Below are 15,996 nucleotides of genomic sequence, written 5' to 3'. Positions count from 1 at the left end.
GCGATAGATCACACTCTCAGAGTAAGCAGTACGCTTAAAACAAGGTTGCAACCGTCATCCAGCTAACCAGCATCCAATTCAGTAGTGAGTCGAAAAGATACAAGAGTCACCGGAGGTTTTGCCCAGTAATATCAAGGCCTCGACCGGGAGTTGTTGGACGACTTTCTCTAAGCCACAACAGCACAGATATCCAGGGCGAGATTCGGCGTGGCTGTGGGTGAAGCCAAGACTATGTCGAGAGCTGGGCTGACTGGTAACTCTGGTCAATCGATATAGTAAGGCGAGATGACCACCCTCTACAGAGTGACAATACGCCCGCAATCTTTAACATGTGCCAGCTTCAATCACATATGTCTCCAAGATGTAAATTCCAAAGCTTCATGTCTCCTGCTGATTTATCACTGGTGAGACAAAAACCAAAGGCCTATCATATCTGGACAGTCTTGTTCTGACTGTCTGTTGTGGACTTTCCAAGCCGAGCTCCCCCGTTTTGATACGATGGAGACTTTGCCAGTTACTACAGTGGTGATTCCGTCCAAGAGTATCAAGTCAGTTACTTAGATTCTTACATGGCAAGTGTGCGCGGGGGCCAGATTCCATCACGTTCTGCTGAGTGCAAGCTGGTTGACTCGGCCGCAGCTTTATGAAAGCCTTCCAAATCTGGTTTACAGCGCCACATCTCCAATTGACGCCCCTCGAGTGCCATGTCCCGCTGCGTTAACCGTATCAACAGTAGCGGTGCCACATACATAATGTCCACCTTGACCGGGCCCAACTGCTCCTGTGACTCGGACTGTTCCTGCGGCTCCCATAACCAGATGAATGGTCTTCCCGAGTTAAGAGACTGTGACGCTTCGTCATCAACATAGAGAAATGCGTCGTGTCGTAACCCTGTTGGAATACCCCCCGCATCTCGCATAGTAACAAAGTGACTTTGTAGTGATTCCGAGCTATCATGTGGTGTATCATGTAATTTGAACCCTCTTATAATCGGCTCATGGGGTAGTAGCAAAAAGAGATGAAGCCCAAGAGACACGCTCTTTTTCAATTGTGCTTTAAAAGCAGTCCGATCAATTTCTTGATCCTTCGTGTAGAATACAACGAAGCCGGAGGGTGCCAATGTCTTTGTTGAAGCACTCGAGTTAATGATGTGGTCTTGCCATGGTACACTCATAAGGCTTCTTCTGATACTATATCCTCCAGTACCATACGCCTCTCTGGCGGCGTTGCGAGCGTCGGACCATGCGAGTCGCTTTGGCCAGCAGGCTTCTTCGGCGGCGAGTTCGTCCTTTGTCTTGGCAGCTTTTTCAGCTTTACGCCACAGGTCCCTATCATCTGGAGAGTATCGAGATATTCTGTCGAGCCAAGGCATGTACTCTATGCCCTTGTGCTTCTTGAAGCCACGCATTATCAGATCAACCTCCCGGTAAGACAGCGAGTCGGGATCCTGAACAGCTTTAGCAATAAGCTCAGACGCGGTGAGGCCGCAAACGTCATGGCAAACAGATTCCTCCTCTTCGCGGGATGGTCTTTCCAGAATATTTCTCCGATCTTGGTCACACAAAGACGACGGATCAGCGGCGGCTCGTTCGTATAATGCACGAGTAGTTGCGTCCAGGGCGAGAGGGCCACGTCTGGATGGGCTGGTATTAATGGCATAGAGTTTGGCCCAGAGTCTCTCCAGGAAAGCTTCGTCCATGATATGATATATGTGGATTGAGTCGATGCGAAGTAAGGAAAGTCATGTCTGGTTGCTTACTTTGAAATTGTGTTGGTTAAGTATAAACCGGAAATAAAACTATTCCGCAAGTTTGAAGCGGGTCGAAACCAGGCAACAGTCCCAACTTCCAAAAGCTCTTTAAACAAGTCAGTCAGGTTCGTGCATGATTATGTCTCTCGTTGGTTCTTATACAGTAGGTAGGTGTTTATGATAGCACCAACTTCTACAAATCTCTGGTATTGCATTGGCGTAGCTAGGTAGTAGGCATAGAAACGTTAACCCTGAAGATTTGGATATGAAGCAACATTCTAGGCAGCATACACTGGTTATTTTTCATTTAAAGGAGTGAGAGAATTGCATTCAAGGTTGAATGAAGTCTCTGAACTGCTGCTTAAACTGTTACTCAGTTGCAGAATATCTTTGCAATTCTTGGTGTAGGCCTATTAATAGTCAATAGCTGACCAATCACCAACAACCCCCCAACTACAGCAGTCTTCAGATTGTTCCATCTTCCGTAGTATAGTGGTCAGTATGCAAGCTTGTCACGCTTGAGACCCGGGTTCAATTCCCGGCGGGAGAGATCGCCACATGAGAATACTCATGATTCAATTTTTTTGGTCTTTTTACTGTACCTGTCTAGTAACCTAAGGTAACCAAGTACGTACAGATTGTACGGAGATAACATTGCATATGCAGATGCTAGCGTCAAGCCGCATCGGAGAGTTGATGACGACGCATTCAGGCCATTCCATTTGCGGCTACCGACGAGGCATCGCTTGCTCCGTGGTCCAAGTCGAAAATCTATAAACAGCTTGTGGCTGTAGTTTTTTGTTCTAGAGTTGTGCAAAGTAATCGTTCTACGGAGTTAACGGCAAGAAGGATTTGTAAATGTCGCAACTGCAGTATTAGTGTTTGTTCTGTTGGTTAGAAACTGGTTTTACAGTTGGCAGCTCAGGCTTGGCTTCATCTTAGATTGACTTGGCATCCGTGTTATAACGGGCGGTCCAGCACACGACCGCTTCCTCTGCGGGGACTAGCGCTGCCGAGAAATAAGCAAGCAGCTGTGCTGTGAATAACAAACTGCGAATACGCGTAAGAGCCAAGATGAAACGGTGGAATCACAAATGGATGGATGTCACGTCGTTCGGCGTACAGTTGCCGTGGAATTCTTGGGCGGTTAGATTTGAGCCTCAACGGTTCACTCCTAACTGGAAGGGAGAATGAAAACGTCAACAGGGCGTTGAAAGCCAAAGTTTAATATTGTTGTAAACAAATCTTTGGGGTCCAGATCTTTTGGGTGTGAGTGATGTGCAGCTTTAAAAAAAAAGAAGCATATTCATGACGAGATTATGATACATACAAGTTGATCTCCATCTCATCTTCATGTCAGACTTGCACAGAGTACCACAGAGCATCAATATCTACTACAGTGGGCATTCACTGTAACTTTACTGGGATCCCCGTCTGGGCAAGGAGGCGCGTGCTCCCTCTCCATCTCTCCATCTCCCCCGCGCCCCCTGACGTTGTCGCGGCGCCGCCCGCCCACTTCCCTCTCAGCCTCTATTTTTCTCCCCTGCTTGCTTTATCCACATCTTCCGTCATTCTCTCATTTGGAGTTGAAGCTACTGCTTCTTATCACTGACTCTCTTTCTCTCCCTCCCTCTTATAACTCTCCAATTCTAAACACCGAGTCTGGTTCAATACCTCATTCTCCTACCACCTAAAACACTGTCTCACATCGAATCCCATTGACCAAACAAAGCATTGTTAAATCAACTCCTCCCCTTTGCATTGCTACGCCGTCTCCAATCTATCTAATACAATACGACGATCCGAGCCGATCGCTACCCACCTCCCGGTGCATATCACTTCAGCAATCGCCTTATATACGACTCTAAAACCATCCCCATACTACCGACACAATAACAAAAGTGCGCGCCCAAACATGCGCTCCGTAAAGTCGCTGCTCCTTTGGAGTCTTGCTTCGTTCTCTGCGCCAGCCGCTGCCCTCGCCTTTCCCCCACTATTCCATGAAGCTCGACAAGCCCAAGATACTTCGTCCCTTACAAAACGCGCCGCCGCCGCCGATAAGCCAAAAACACCAAAATACTTTGTTGAAGCTGGTCGCAATATCGAGCTTGGTCATTATGACGGTCGTTACTTCCAATCAAAAGTCTCATACGAGGAACATCGCTTTGTTCTTCGAGACTTGATCCGAAGTTACCTATTTACGATGAACAGTTTCGGTGTAGAAACATGGATCGCTCACGGAACTCTACTTGGTTGGTGGTGGAACGGCCAAATTATGCCTTGGGATTATGATCTTGATGTTCAAGTCTCAAACGGCACCCTGCAGTGGATTGGCGATAACCTTAACCGCACCGAGCACAGCTGGAACTATACCGACTCTGCTTCAGGGGAATTTATCTCCAAGAGATATCTACTGGACATCAACCCCCACCACGTTGATATCGACCGTTCTGATGGAAGAAACATCATTGATGGTCGTTGGATCGACATGCAAAACGGCATGTACGTTGATATTACCGGTCTGCGCGAGCGCGAGGTCGATCGACCCGGCATCTGGAGCTGCAAGAACAAGCATCGATACAAGAGCCAGGACCTGTGGCCTATGCGCATCACCGAGTTTGAAGGTGTCAAAGCCCGCGTACCCTTCAACTTTAATAAGATTTTGGTTGATGAATATGATACCAAGAGTTTGGTCACCGAGAGCTGGGCAGGGTAAGTTTTCCTACCGCACCGTTGCAACAGCCGTTGTGGAGTTTACACATGCTAACTGAGTTTACAGCCACCGATGGGATCACGATAACAAGATTTGGATCAAGGAAAACGAAGAGGAAGCAAAGCAGCGCAAGCTCGGTGCCGTCGATCGTCACCTGGCCGAAGCTGCTGCTAACCCACCCCCTGAAGAGACCCCAGCTGGGCCAGCTGCTTAAGATCCCTTTTTTTTTCGAATACTTTTTCTCAAAATTCGCATTCACGACCCGCGAATGATAAACGAATCACGACCTGCACTGTATTAATAACACCCGTTTTGTTCTTCTTCTCTATACTGCGAATCATGGCAGAGGCTGCCAAACCTTTGCTGCAACCCGAGGCGTTGGATGTGGATCAATGGCGTTGGAGAGCGTATTTCAGCATAAACCCGTTTGGCCAAGGTGGCTTGCGCGGCACTTGAGGCGTCGAATTTGCATTGCTGGATACTTTGTTCGAGTTTGTAGGATGGGGCTGTAAATCAAGTTAAAAAAGATATCCCGGTTGCTTGCGCTTACTATGCGACCATTTTTGGAGTCAACATCGTTTTGCATTGCGTATCTATAGAGGACGTCTTAGGGTAGTGAACGAACCATCAAATCAACTTTGCTATTTAGATTTCAGCTGTCCTTATGTTGACCCCTGACTGGGACTTACAAAACTGGCCTCATCGGGGTATAGCAATAGTCAGTCGACTCTTAAGTGACAAAAACTGGCTTATTCATTTCCATTTCTTAGCTTTTAATAACAACGTTCTCTGATGCCCTAAGGCTTGGATATGTCTATTACAAACTTCTCGAAATTACAAGCAGTGACGCTGTGACTGACCACCCACAGCCTATCATGATGCATCTAACCAGCTCTTCCACGATACTTTCTTCTGTTTTTCCGTCTCTTTCCATCCACCAAACTTCCCCTCATTTCCAAGATCAACAAGTGGTGCCATACTGGGCCGACCATGGGCACATTGGAACGGAAATGCGCAACGTGAGAGGCGAGCGATGAGTTCCTCGCACTGTTGTATCGTGAGAATATCATTGAACATAATGGCACCTGACACAAGTTAGCGAAACGTTGAACAATGAGAGGCCAATGCCATACTTCTGCAGGCTCTGGAGTGTAACAACTCCAAGATACCTCTTGGACACCCGTTGAAACGTGATATAAGGGGCTTATCGGGAGCAGCAGTTGCTGGTCGCACTAGTGGAATGCTGCTATCAACACTACGCCAGGCTTCCGTGCGCAAAAGTTCAATGAGCAGTCGAGGTTCTAGACGACAGCGTTCGATAATGCTTGGCGGAAGACCATTGACCACGACTTTGTGGCGATGCGCGGATGGAGGCGTCTGGTATGCGATGCCCCAAGCAGCAAAGTACTCACGGTGCTGTTCTAACAGAGACCACTCCTCTTGCGGAACCTCAAAAATAATGGGCCGATCTAGAGGTTCTATCTGGGGTAATACTTGGTTGGTCAAAGGGTCAGTGGTGAAATACTCCAACATGAGTTCCTCCAATTGACACCGTTCATCAACCGCATGCTGGTCGAGCATAACCAGTGCTGAGCTCTGCCTTTCGAGTATGGAATTTTCAGGTTTTACACTTTCCAACGATAGCTTTACCAAGATGAATTTGCGGTCAACTTGTGCTATCACGGTGGCAGAGCTGAGGGCATGGCGGGAAATCTTTCCCTTGAGGTCCATAGATTCAGCGCCAATCTTCACATGTTTATTCATGCCGCACGCATAGGGTTGATCTGTCGTCGAGCCATCGATGCAGGGTATCAATGCTTGCACGGATTGAAAAACGGGGTTTTCCCAGGAGTTGATTACACCCTGAAGCCATTTGCTAGGCTGTTTGTCTCGCCTCTGTGCAACTCGACCGGCAGTGCCGCTGCTTGTGTTACTGTCACTTGTTTCAGAATCCACAGTGCGGATATCAGAGCCAAAGGTGCTGATTGCTGTTGACAAACCACTTGGTAGGTCTTCTGGTTCAGGAGAAGATATGTCAAACGGTTTGCGCAGCAACTTTCCGCCCTCACCAACAAGGCGGTCAGGGGAATGCCGCTCTCGCGTCTTTGTGCAAACATCTGTCGCTTTTGAAGTAGAACTAAGCGGTGTAGCTCTTCCAACTTTCACCCGATGCCATCCTTCAAAGGGGTTATCCACTCGTGCTGCGACTGATCTAGATCGAAATGTCGAGGAGACGGAACTAGCTCTGGAGCTGTTCGATGATTTCGGTTTCTTAGACCGACCCAGTGTCCTCGCTGTCGAAAACAAAGATTCTTCAGGCCTCAGTTGAACTTTCCGCGGTCTGAATTGATGCTTCTTGAGGAACCCATAACATGTCGCCTTCAAAAGGTCGAGGATCGCAGACAGAGTCTGGCCATGGCTTCCAAGTTGGTCCGGATTGGCAATCCCTTCTGAGGAGGATGTTGTGATTCTCAGATAGAAAATAGGCCATCGTTCGATTCCTTTGCGGCTTCGTAGCTCCCTACCTGTAAACTCATCTAGCTTTGGTGAAGCACCACGATCGCCCTCTTGGCCATCAATAACGCCAAAGCTAGAGTTACCAAAGATCCTGTTGATCTCTTCGTAAAGTACATCAGTGCCGAACTCGTTGGTAATAGGGGTAATTCCCAAGCTGATAAATTGAGAACGCCGTGTTGCAACAGGATTCGTACAGATGCATCCCTTGACAGAAATGGGTCCGCATGATGCTGAGATAGGCACCCAAGCATCTACATCGCTCGAGTCTGCAAGACCGGCTTGGGTAAGGAGACGAGAGGTTCTTGATGTTATGTCCAATTTTTCGGGTGGTCGGAATCGAAGTTCACGTTGCGTAGCTGCATGTCTTAGTGATACAGTTATACTCGCTGGCCATGCGAGAAGCATGCCCACGACAGCTTGAGTCAACTTTGTCCATTCCTTGTCGAGAGCAGACCTTTCACTAAAAATTGATCTTTGCTTGACCCTGACAGGCATAGTACCAAATAGATCTCGGATTGTAGTGCGAGTTCCATGGTCAAAGTTGACAAGTTGTGACTCAGGGGGTGTAGGCAGCTGTCTAGCTAGAACCCGAGAGTTATGGACTGTGATAGAGTTATGAGAGATGTGCCTTTCATGATGAGAGGTGATGGTCAGAAGAGAGAATGTAGCAAGAGAGGCTAGGAAATCGCCGTGTTTCCCATGAAGAGATGACCTTGTAGGCCACTTGGATGTATCTGAAGCAAGGGTTAGTTAATGTGTTAAAGCACGAGCGTTTCACTTACGGTGGAGCTTCCCGAGTCCCCCGCCATCTTTAAATTCTTCAGGTGTAATTCCGGACCCATTATCTTCAACAGTACAATTTCCCCTGGCGTAATCGACGGAAATGTTGACCTTGGAAGCACCGGCGTCCAAAGAGTTGGCGATGAGGCCGCAGACTACTCCGTTCAAGGACGTGATGTTGACCGATGATTTAATCTTGTCGACGACATCCTGTGGGAGTTGCCGGATGGTCATACTCTACAAAGGATCATGCTTGATTGTTTCGTCTTTGCTGGCTGTGATGTTGTTGAAAGTGCAAAAAGTTCAAAGGGGAAATGACGTCGAAGCGAGCTGGAGCTAGGGGCACCTGGGACTTGGGGCGATCTATTTAAGGCGCAGTGGGAATTCAGGGTCCCGCATAGTGGAGGTGGCGCCAAGAGCAATGCACCTTTGAGAGTCGAGACCTCAGTCGAAGCTTGGAGCCACAGGAGACATGAAGAAGAGAATACCCGATGAAGATGGAAGGGTGGGTGGGATAAATTCTGCCTAATTTTCCGTTGATCTAGGACAGATTCGTTATAGCACACCGGACGGCAACAATCCAAGAACCTTCTGGTCCGTGATCCCTTTGTCTCGCGATCGAAACATCACGTGATCCTAATCCTACCATGTGTTGCACCATCATGTTTCGCCGCTTTCAGCCTTCGTTGCCGCCCATACCACACACTTTAACCTGCTGACGACGTCTTTTCGAGCCTCATTCCCTACTTCGTTATCTGCTTTTACTCACAGTCCTTCATCACAGATTGCCGCTCCAATCTGTTTGCTCTTTCTGCTCCCAGCGAGCATTTACTCTAGCGATCCTCTTTTCTTTTGTTGTCATTGTCTCCCCGCCTCCGGCCGCTACCCAACGACGCCGTATCGGCGGCCACGAATCGACGCTTCACACTTGGAACGACTTCTCAATTTGATGGCGACGACCGACGCGATATCTCCAGAGCAGGGTGAGTGATTGAACTCGTGGGAATCCAAAAGGCATATTTGCGATCACGCAATATCGCCACCTTGGAATATCATGGGACCAGGCACAACAGAAACTAACACAACCAAGACCGTCAAGGTCAACGCAGGAGACCCTTCTCAACATGGGTAAAGAAGCTTACCAACTTCAAATCCGAGGCTGAACGCCAAAAGAGACAAAAGAAGCGCAGTCACAAGAAAAACAACCCATATCCAGAGTCTGGTCAGATCGGCAATGGTGTCACCAACGGAACGAGTGCATGCACATTCACCACCACTACGGGCACAAGTAACACCAGCGCGAACCAATCCACCCGAACATCCCGAGAAGACCAGGGCCCACCGACGATTGGAAGCAGGAGTTGTGCGGGCACCGTCTTGACCGACCATGAAGCCTCACGTTCGCTTATGGCCCCGAGCCATAGGGCAAGCTCTGTCGCTGGCACGAGCCGTACCATCGGCGGAGGAGTCGACTCTAGGAGGGGGGGAGACAGTACATTTTCGAGTCCAGCACCATCTGTTCGATCTTTGACAACAACTTTGACGACGATCCAGTCCATGGCACCCAACGGCCCAGGGCAGCCTCATCATCATACCTCACAGAACCAAGGCATTACGCAGTCTATTCAGTTCAGCCAACCGTTCCCCACTACGGGAGCGCCTGCATCTGCCATCCCAGCTCATCTGGCCCCTAGCGGCAATCCAACCACCTACACCTCTGCGACGGCCAACAATCTCTTGACCGACAATGCATCCATCCTCACGTTGGCATCATCGAGCAAGCGCCGACGCCGACGTTCTCTGGATACCGATGCATCCGTCCGTGCTCTCGCTCCCTCATCTCTTTGGGGTGGTAGCCGTGAAAGTCTGCCGCTTAGCGTTCTTAGCGCAAACATTGACCCAATGGGCATGCCACCTACTCCTGGTATTCACGGTAACCCTCGGCTAGGAACCGAGCGAACGAGCATATACTCGGCCGCGGGTGTTGGACCTGCCATTTCGGGTGATCGCAACAGTTACTACGCCAAACAAGGAGATGCTGCCAGTATTCGAAGTGGACTGCTTGGCCATGGGCGAGCCGAGAGCGTGAGCGGTAGCATTGGTGGTCTAAGCAGCCCGTTGGCTACTCCTCGAGAGGTATACAATGAGAATGTCGAATATGAGAAAGAGGAACGAGAGATTACCCCTATGGCTTCTAGGACCAAGGAGGGATGAACAGGCTGTTTTGCGCGAATGATTTATGCTTTGCTTTGTTATATCGGTTACTGGGATAGTTGGGTTTGGCGGGTATAGGAGCGTATCTGGTGTTTTGATTGAGTTTTATATAGAGTCTGGTCTGATACTTTTACTGTAGGCAGTTGGGGAATGGTTTCCCTTAATACCATCAATGATACCCTGAGATCGATTTACAGAGTTCTGAGTGAAGGACAGTTATCGTTGTTACTATCTTTGGTCAACGTGTAATTGAGTTGATGATGAAGATGGCCGATTTCAAATAATCTGTATCAAAATCAATTTATTTCCCATTCTAAGCTTAAGATATAAGATAAGTACCTAGCCAAAAAGCAGGTCAAATAGCATGCAATGATCAGATTGTTTTATAACACATACCTAGGTACACATAGAGTAGCAGCCACTGTGGCGCCAGGCAAGCTTCCACTATAGCTCCCTAGCTCAGGTGTCCCACCATCGTCATCGCGCCCCAGCCTATTAATTGATCTTCCCCCATTCAAGACCCGACATTCTCAGATGCTTCAAGATGGCTATTTCAGTAAGAACGACTCCTCCATTTTGCGCGGATAGACTCATCACTGCGTCATATGCAAGTCTAAGCATGCTAATACTCAATCTTAGTGGAAGTCGTTTGACTTCTTCGATGTCGCCCAAATCACGCTCGCCGAAGACGAAACCCGACAGCTCTTCGAGGGCAACGAGATCTCGAGCGTTTGCGCAGGCTCCGATAGCCTCTTCCTTGGATCGTTCGATGGATATGTCAGCATAATAAACAAGTCATGGAAGGTCGTTAAGCGCTTCCAGGCTTACGAGGCTGGGAGCATCACGCATATGCGCCAGGTTGAGAGAACGAGTCTCTTGTTGACAGTTGCGGTACGGCTTGTTTAATGTTCGGTCGATCGGCAGACATACTGATGATTATAACAGGAGGATATGAGTAGTGAGCCTGTTCTAAAGGTGTGGGCGCTTGATAAACTTGTCAAGAAAACCAACACACCGACATGTCTGAGCACGGTGACTATCAATAACAACCGACGACAATTTCCTGTAAGACGTTCCAAGGTCTTATTATTAAACAAAAACTGACCACTAGAAGATATCTGCGTTCGCGGCTACGGATGATCTCACACAGATAGCGGTGGGGTTTACGAACGGTGCGGTCACCGTAATTCGAGGAGAATTGGTCCACGACCTCGGTACAAAGCAGCGCATCGTTTTCGAATCAGAAGAGCCAGTCACAGGTGTTGAGTTAGCATGGGACGAGACACAGAAGCTCACCACCTTGTTCGTCTCGACAACCTCGAGGATTTTGAAGCTAGGCCTCTCAAAGAAGGGACATGGGATGCCGCCCAAGACCGTAGAGGATGCCGGATGTGCCGTGGGCTGCATGACGCGTGACCAAAACACGGACGGTGTCATAATTGCGCGGGACGACGCCATTTATACCTACACTCAGGAAGGCCGAGGGCCACCCAAGGCGTATGAGTCGCCCAAGAGCAAGATCGATGTTTACCATGAATATGTTGCGGTTGCATGTCCGCCAGCAAGCAGTACGGCAAAAGACTCCGAGGCAATGAGACGACGATTTGGTAGTACGACTGCTAATTCTCTGTTCAATGCGTCATCTTTTGTGCTGCTGGATATGGACCTTCGGGTTATTGGTCATACCGAAACGTTGATGTCTCCAGTGGGGCATTTTGTTGATATCTGGGGTGACTTTTACACGATCCTTCAAGATGGCAAGGTAAGTTTATTTTGGTGAAATTTTGTCCCAGACTAACATTGTCAGGTTTATCGATATCATGAGAAGAGCTTGCAGCAACGGCTGGAAATGCTGTACCAGAGGAACATGTTTCCCCTGGCTATCGAGCTCGCACAAAAGTCTGGGCTGGATAATGAACAGCAAAGTCTGATTTACCGCCGGTTTGGTGATCACCTATACCAGAAAGCTGATTATGACGGAGCTATGGTTCAGTACATTCGAGCGATTGATACAACCGAGCCATCACAAGTCATTCGAAAGGTAAACAACACAACCCAATATGCGTTCAATGCTAACTTTCGCAGTACCTTGATACACAACGCATTCATAATCTCATTCAATATTTGGAGCAGCTTCATGACCATCGAAAAGCAACCGCTGATCACACAACCCTTCTCCTGAACTGCTATGCAAAGCTCAAGGATATCAACAAGCTTGAGAAATTTATCAAGTCTCCTGGCGACCTCAAGTTCGACCTCGATACGGCAATCGCCATGTGTCGACAGGGTGGGTACTATGAGCAGGCAGCGTACTTGGCCAAGAAGCATGGCGAGACCGATCTGGTGGTGGACATCTTGATAGAAGACTCCAAGAACTATGCCGAAGCGCTCGATTACGTCTGGCGTCAAGATCCCGATATTGTACGTATGAATCATTTTCTGAACCAACTACCTGCTAATGATTTAGGCGTATCCTTGTTTACAAAAGTACGCACGAGTGTTGATCGAGAACTGTCCCCAAGATGCTACAAAGCTATTCGTGGACTACTATACCGGCAACTACAGACCCCGACGAACTTTAACAGTGCATCACGATATCGACACGCCTGCCAGTGGCGGTTTCGCAGCCGGAGCCGCCAGTGCTGTTCAGAACCTCTCGAATCTTCTTCCCCTGCCTTATATGAATACATCTTCAATCGCATCTCCTGGTACTGTCGGTAATACAAAGGCTGTGGTGAGCGACAGCACTATTGTTGTAGACAATGACGATATTCCTGCACCAAAATACAACCCACCTCCACCAAGAACAGCCTTCTCCTCTTTCATCGACCATCCTGATGAGTTCATCATTTTCCTCGAAGCATGTCTTGAGGAGAAGTATATCAAGTCGAGTGACAGGACAGATTTGTACACTACTCTTTTTGAGATGTACTTGCACAAAGCCAACGAGAGGAAGGGTCAGCACCACAAGGAGGAATGGGAGGCAAAGGCCAAGAAGCTTATTGAGGGCGAACACGTACCTATGGAAAGCTCCAACGTATTGCTTCTATCGCACCTCGCCAACTTCCAGGACGGAACAGTGCTTGTCAAGGAGCAGGCAAAGCTTCTTTTTGACATTTTTAGGTCATATACATCAGCCAAGGACACTCGAGGTGCCATGAAAGCTCTCAGGAAATATGGCCCGGAGGAGCCGCAGTTATACCCAGCTGCACTGGCATACCTCACCTCGGACCCGAAAGTACTAGAGGAGGCTGGGCCAGACGAGCTAGCCAACGTTCTGAACAAGATTGACAGGGATGGACTCATGGCACCTTTGCAAGTTATTCAAACTCTTGTTGGACAATCGTCGGGTGGTGGTGTCGCTACCATGGGCATGATCAAACCATACCTGCACGAAACGATCACAAGAGAGCGCAAGGAAATTGCGTCCAACCGAAGCCGAATTAATACTCTTCGCGGAGATACGGAGAAGCGTCGTGATGAGCTTGCCGACTTGGGATCTAAGCCAGCTGTGTTCCAGGCAACCTGGTGTTCCGACTGCAGTCAGCGACTAGATTTGCCTGCTGTCCACTTCCTATGCAAGCACAGCTTCCATCAACGTTGCGTGCGAAACGGAGGTAACGAGGGTGAAGCAGAGTGTCCCAAGTGCGCAGCCGAGAACGACATAATCCGCAAGATGCGCGAAGGACAGCGAGAGAGAGCAGGTAAGCACGATCTGTTCAAGAGCGATCTGGAAAACAGCGATGATCGCTTTAGTACTTTGGCGGAATGGTTCTCACGAGGAGTCATGGACGGACAGAGTGCCGAGTAAACATAATGAATAAAGCTGTGGGCGCGAGATGCATGGTGTAGAGGAGTTTGGGTTTATTATATGGTCTTGGCCTTGTTTTGTTCTGCTAGGCCTTGCTATATACAATCAAGAAATAGCCTGCTTTTATATGGTCAAACGTGTTCCTGGTGTTATGTGACTCTGTTCTCGTCAGTAGCCCCACGTCTCCTCATGCCATTGCTGGTACATTGGAAAAGTTGGTTGCTGAAGACATAAGAGACGAAATCAGTAAATCAGATTATGCTATTTATACCAGGCCCTTCATGTTGTTTATTTTTGTGTCCTAAAGCTGCGAGGCCAACGTTTCTGTACTCTGTAGATCATCTATCTACTAATCCCTGTACCTCATCATAAGTGCCTGCATTTGAACTTCACCAACACATGATGAGCAGCAAAAACTCAACACCATCCGCCATGCCTTCAATAGACCCAAAAACTCTTGTCTCAACCTTCTCTCGAGCACTCACCTCCTTTCAGTCATCCCCAGATGCCTTCCGTATTCTATGCACTCTACCCCACACCTCCAATGTCCCCGCGCCGCGCCGTCCTGGCCGGCCAGTCCAGCATCTCGTGGTCCTGGACTCGAGCTTCAACCCGCCAACGCTGGCGCACGCCAACATGGCCCGTATTGCTCTTAGATCGGAGGGTCATCAAAGGCTGATGCTACTGCTCTCGGTCAACAACGCCGACAAAGCGCCAAAACCAGCGAGCTTTCCCATCAGGTTGAGCATGATGGAGGCCATGGGACGGGAGTTGCTCGATGAAGGAGTCGAGATTGACGTCGCCGTTACTACGATGCCTTTTTTCCACGACAAGGCGAAAGCGATAACCGAGTCTGGATTTTACGTTGCGGAAACGGGGGAGCAGCCTACGCAAACCTTCCTGGCAGGGTTTGACACGATAGTTCGCATTTTTAATCCGAAATACTACAACGAGGGGATTCAGAATGCGTTGCAGCCATTCTTTGGTAGATGCAAGGTGAGAGTTACTACGAGGCCGGATGAGACGTGGGGAGGGGTTGAGGAGCAGAGGGCGTGGCTGACCAGGGAGAGGGTGAAGGATGTTGGAGGTGATGAGGCGTGGGTTGATAGGGTTGAGATGGTTGAGGGAAGAGAGGGAGATGAGGATGTAAGTAGTTCACGGGTGAGAGATGTTGTGAAGAGTGGGCAAGGGAGTCTGGATGGGTTGGTTGGGGATGAGGTGAGAGGGTGGATTGAGAGAGAGGCTCTGTACAGAGAGAATGAAGCTAGCCTTTAGTCTTGAATATTCACATTGTCTCTAGACTTGATGAGATACTATTTATGATATATAAGAGTCACATTAAAAACTATGATAATAGGTTCTTGTTCATGTCGAGGGTAGTTGATCGTGGCTGCAAAACGAGGCCATTCCCATCTCTTTTGTCTACTACAGGGTAGGATCTTTGACATTTTTTCTTGACAGCGTTTAGGTTTTAGCAGGACAAGAAGACTGAACAATTCATTTTGGAACAGTTATGTAATTCTAAATAATAGTAGTGCCAATTCCAAGATAAAGAGCCTCAAATTTTAGGATGTTTGTCAATGTAGTTTAGGTAGGGAAACTGTCGAGCGACAGTTGAGACTGGCCATTGAGATTGCGCATCATGACACCTCCGTAACAAAGTGCACATACACCATCATGACATGACATAGCAGAATAATCCATGCATAATTCTATCAAAAGTACACTCATAGCCTCCGACATCCGTCACCAGCCACATCTCATTCACAGTCTCGACCATCTGCTCGGGATCTTTACTCATGATTCGGAGCAAACGATTCGTCTAGTTACATTTTGCTCCGGCACTTGCCATGTAATCTCGGTGCAAAGCATACCACTAGCCAATGATCCACTACGAAAGTGAAGCAAACTGTTTAGATTGTCATGGCGAAGAAAAATGAGGTTGCACAATCCACAGTGAAAGGATTTCTCCTCATGCTGCTTGGATGAAGTCGTTGATAGTGGAGCCTCTCTTCTCGGCGCCTCTACCCAAGCGCACCTGCCAAAATGCAAGAGCCCCACTGTTTCTTTTTTTTCTGCGGTGCGGCTCCAAATAATTCTGCCGCGCAACTTTTAGGCGGTGAGCAGGGAGTGATTGGGAGCCCCACATGCCACCTATAAATACAGAGCTTCATCGCAAACTTTTGGACTTTTTTTTCTTTTCTTCTTCAT

At 48.4% G+C, this 15,996-nt stretch overlaps 6 protein-coding genes across 6 annotated transcripts; 4 read left to right on the top strand and 2 right to left on the bottom strand.

Moving 5' to 3' along the window:
- Window positions 1–565: 565 nt before the first annotated feature.
- On the bottom strand, window positions 566–1,699 carry FPSE_07011 (uncharacterized protein; the record flags this gene model as incomplete). The annotated part of the gene is made up of 1 exon (XM_009260129.1): window positions 566–1,699. One exon carries the CDS (start codon window positions 1,697–1,699, stop codon window positions 566–568), a length of 1,134 nt encoding a protein of 377 aa, XP_009258404.1.
- Window positions 1,700–3,665: 1,966 nt separating this feature from the next.
- FPSE_07012 (uncharacterized protein) lies at window positions 3,666–4,677 on the top strand (the record flags this gene model as incomplete). The annotated part of the gene is made up of 2 exons (XM_009260130.1): window positions 3,666–4,462; window positions 4,530–4,677. 2 exons carry the CDS (start codon window positions 3,666–3,668, stop codon window positions 4,675–4,677), a joined length of 945 nt encoding a protein of 314 aa, XP_009258405.1.
- Window positions 4,678–4,852: 175 nt separating this feature from the next.
- On the bottom strand, window positions 4,853–7,994 carry FPSE_07013 (uncharacterized protein; the record flags this gene model as incomplete). The annotated part of the gene is made up of 6 exons (XM_009260131.1): window positions 4,853–4,969; window positions 5,014–5,056; window positions 5,153–5,161; window positions 5,353–5,548; window positions 5,633–7,714; window positions 7,763–7,994. The coding sequence occupies 6 exons, from the start codon at window positions 7,992–7,994 to the stop codon at window positions 4,853–4,855; spliced, it is 2,679 nt and encodes an 892-aa protein (XP_009258406.1).
- A 715-nt stretch (window positions 7,995–8,709) lies between these two features.
- FPSE_07014 (uncharacterized protein) lies at window positions 8,710–9,974 on the top strand (the record flags this gene model as incomplete). The annotated part of the gene is made up of 2 exons (XM_009260132.1): window positions 8,710–8,743; window positions 8,851–9,974. 2 exons carry the CDS (start codon window positions 8,710–8,712, stop codon window positions 9,972–9,974), a joined length of 1,158 nt encoding a protein of 385 aa, XP_009258407.1.
- Window positions 9,975–10,518: 544 nt separating this feature from the next.
- On the top strand, window positions 10,519–13,785 carry FPSE_07015 (uncharacterized protein; the record flags this gene model as incomplete). The annotated part of the gene is made up of 7 exons (XM_009260133.1): window positions 10,519–10,530; window positions 10,614–10,865; window positions 10,920–11,039; window positions 11,089–11,736; window positions 11,782–12,015; window positions 12,060–12,395; window positions 12,442–13,785. 7 exons carry the CDS (start codon window positions 10,519–10,521, stop codon window positions 13,783–13,785), a joined length of 2,946 nt encoding a protein of 981 aa, XP_009258408.1.
- Window positions 13,786–14,217: 432 nt separating this feature from the next.
- On the top strand, window positions 14,218–15,169 carry FPSE_07016 (uncharacterized protein; the record flags this gene model as incomplete). Its single annotated transcript, XM_009260134.1, has 2 exons — window positions 14,218–14,931; window positions 15,143–15,169. 2 exons carry the CDS (start codon window positions 14,218–14,220, stop codon window positions 15,167–15,169), a joined length of 741 nt encoding a protein of 246 aa, XP_009258409.1.
- Window positions 15,170–15,996: the final 827 nt, after the last annotated feature.

This window comes from Fusarium pseudograminearum, chromosome 1 (assembly GCF_000303195.2).
Source record: "Fusarium pseudograminearum CS3096 chromosome 1, whole genome shotgun sequence".
Lineage (NCBI taxonomy): Eukaryota > Fungi > Ascomycota > Sordariomycetes > Hypocreales > Nectriaceae > Fusarium > Fusarium pseudograminearum.
This window is presented reverse-complemented; position numbering and strand designations above follow the sequence as displayed.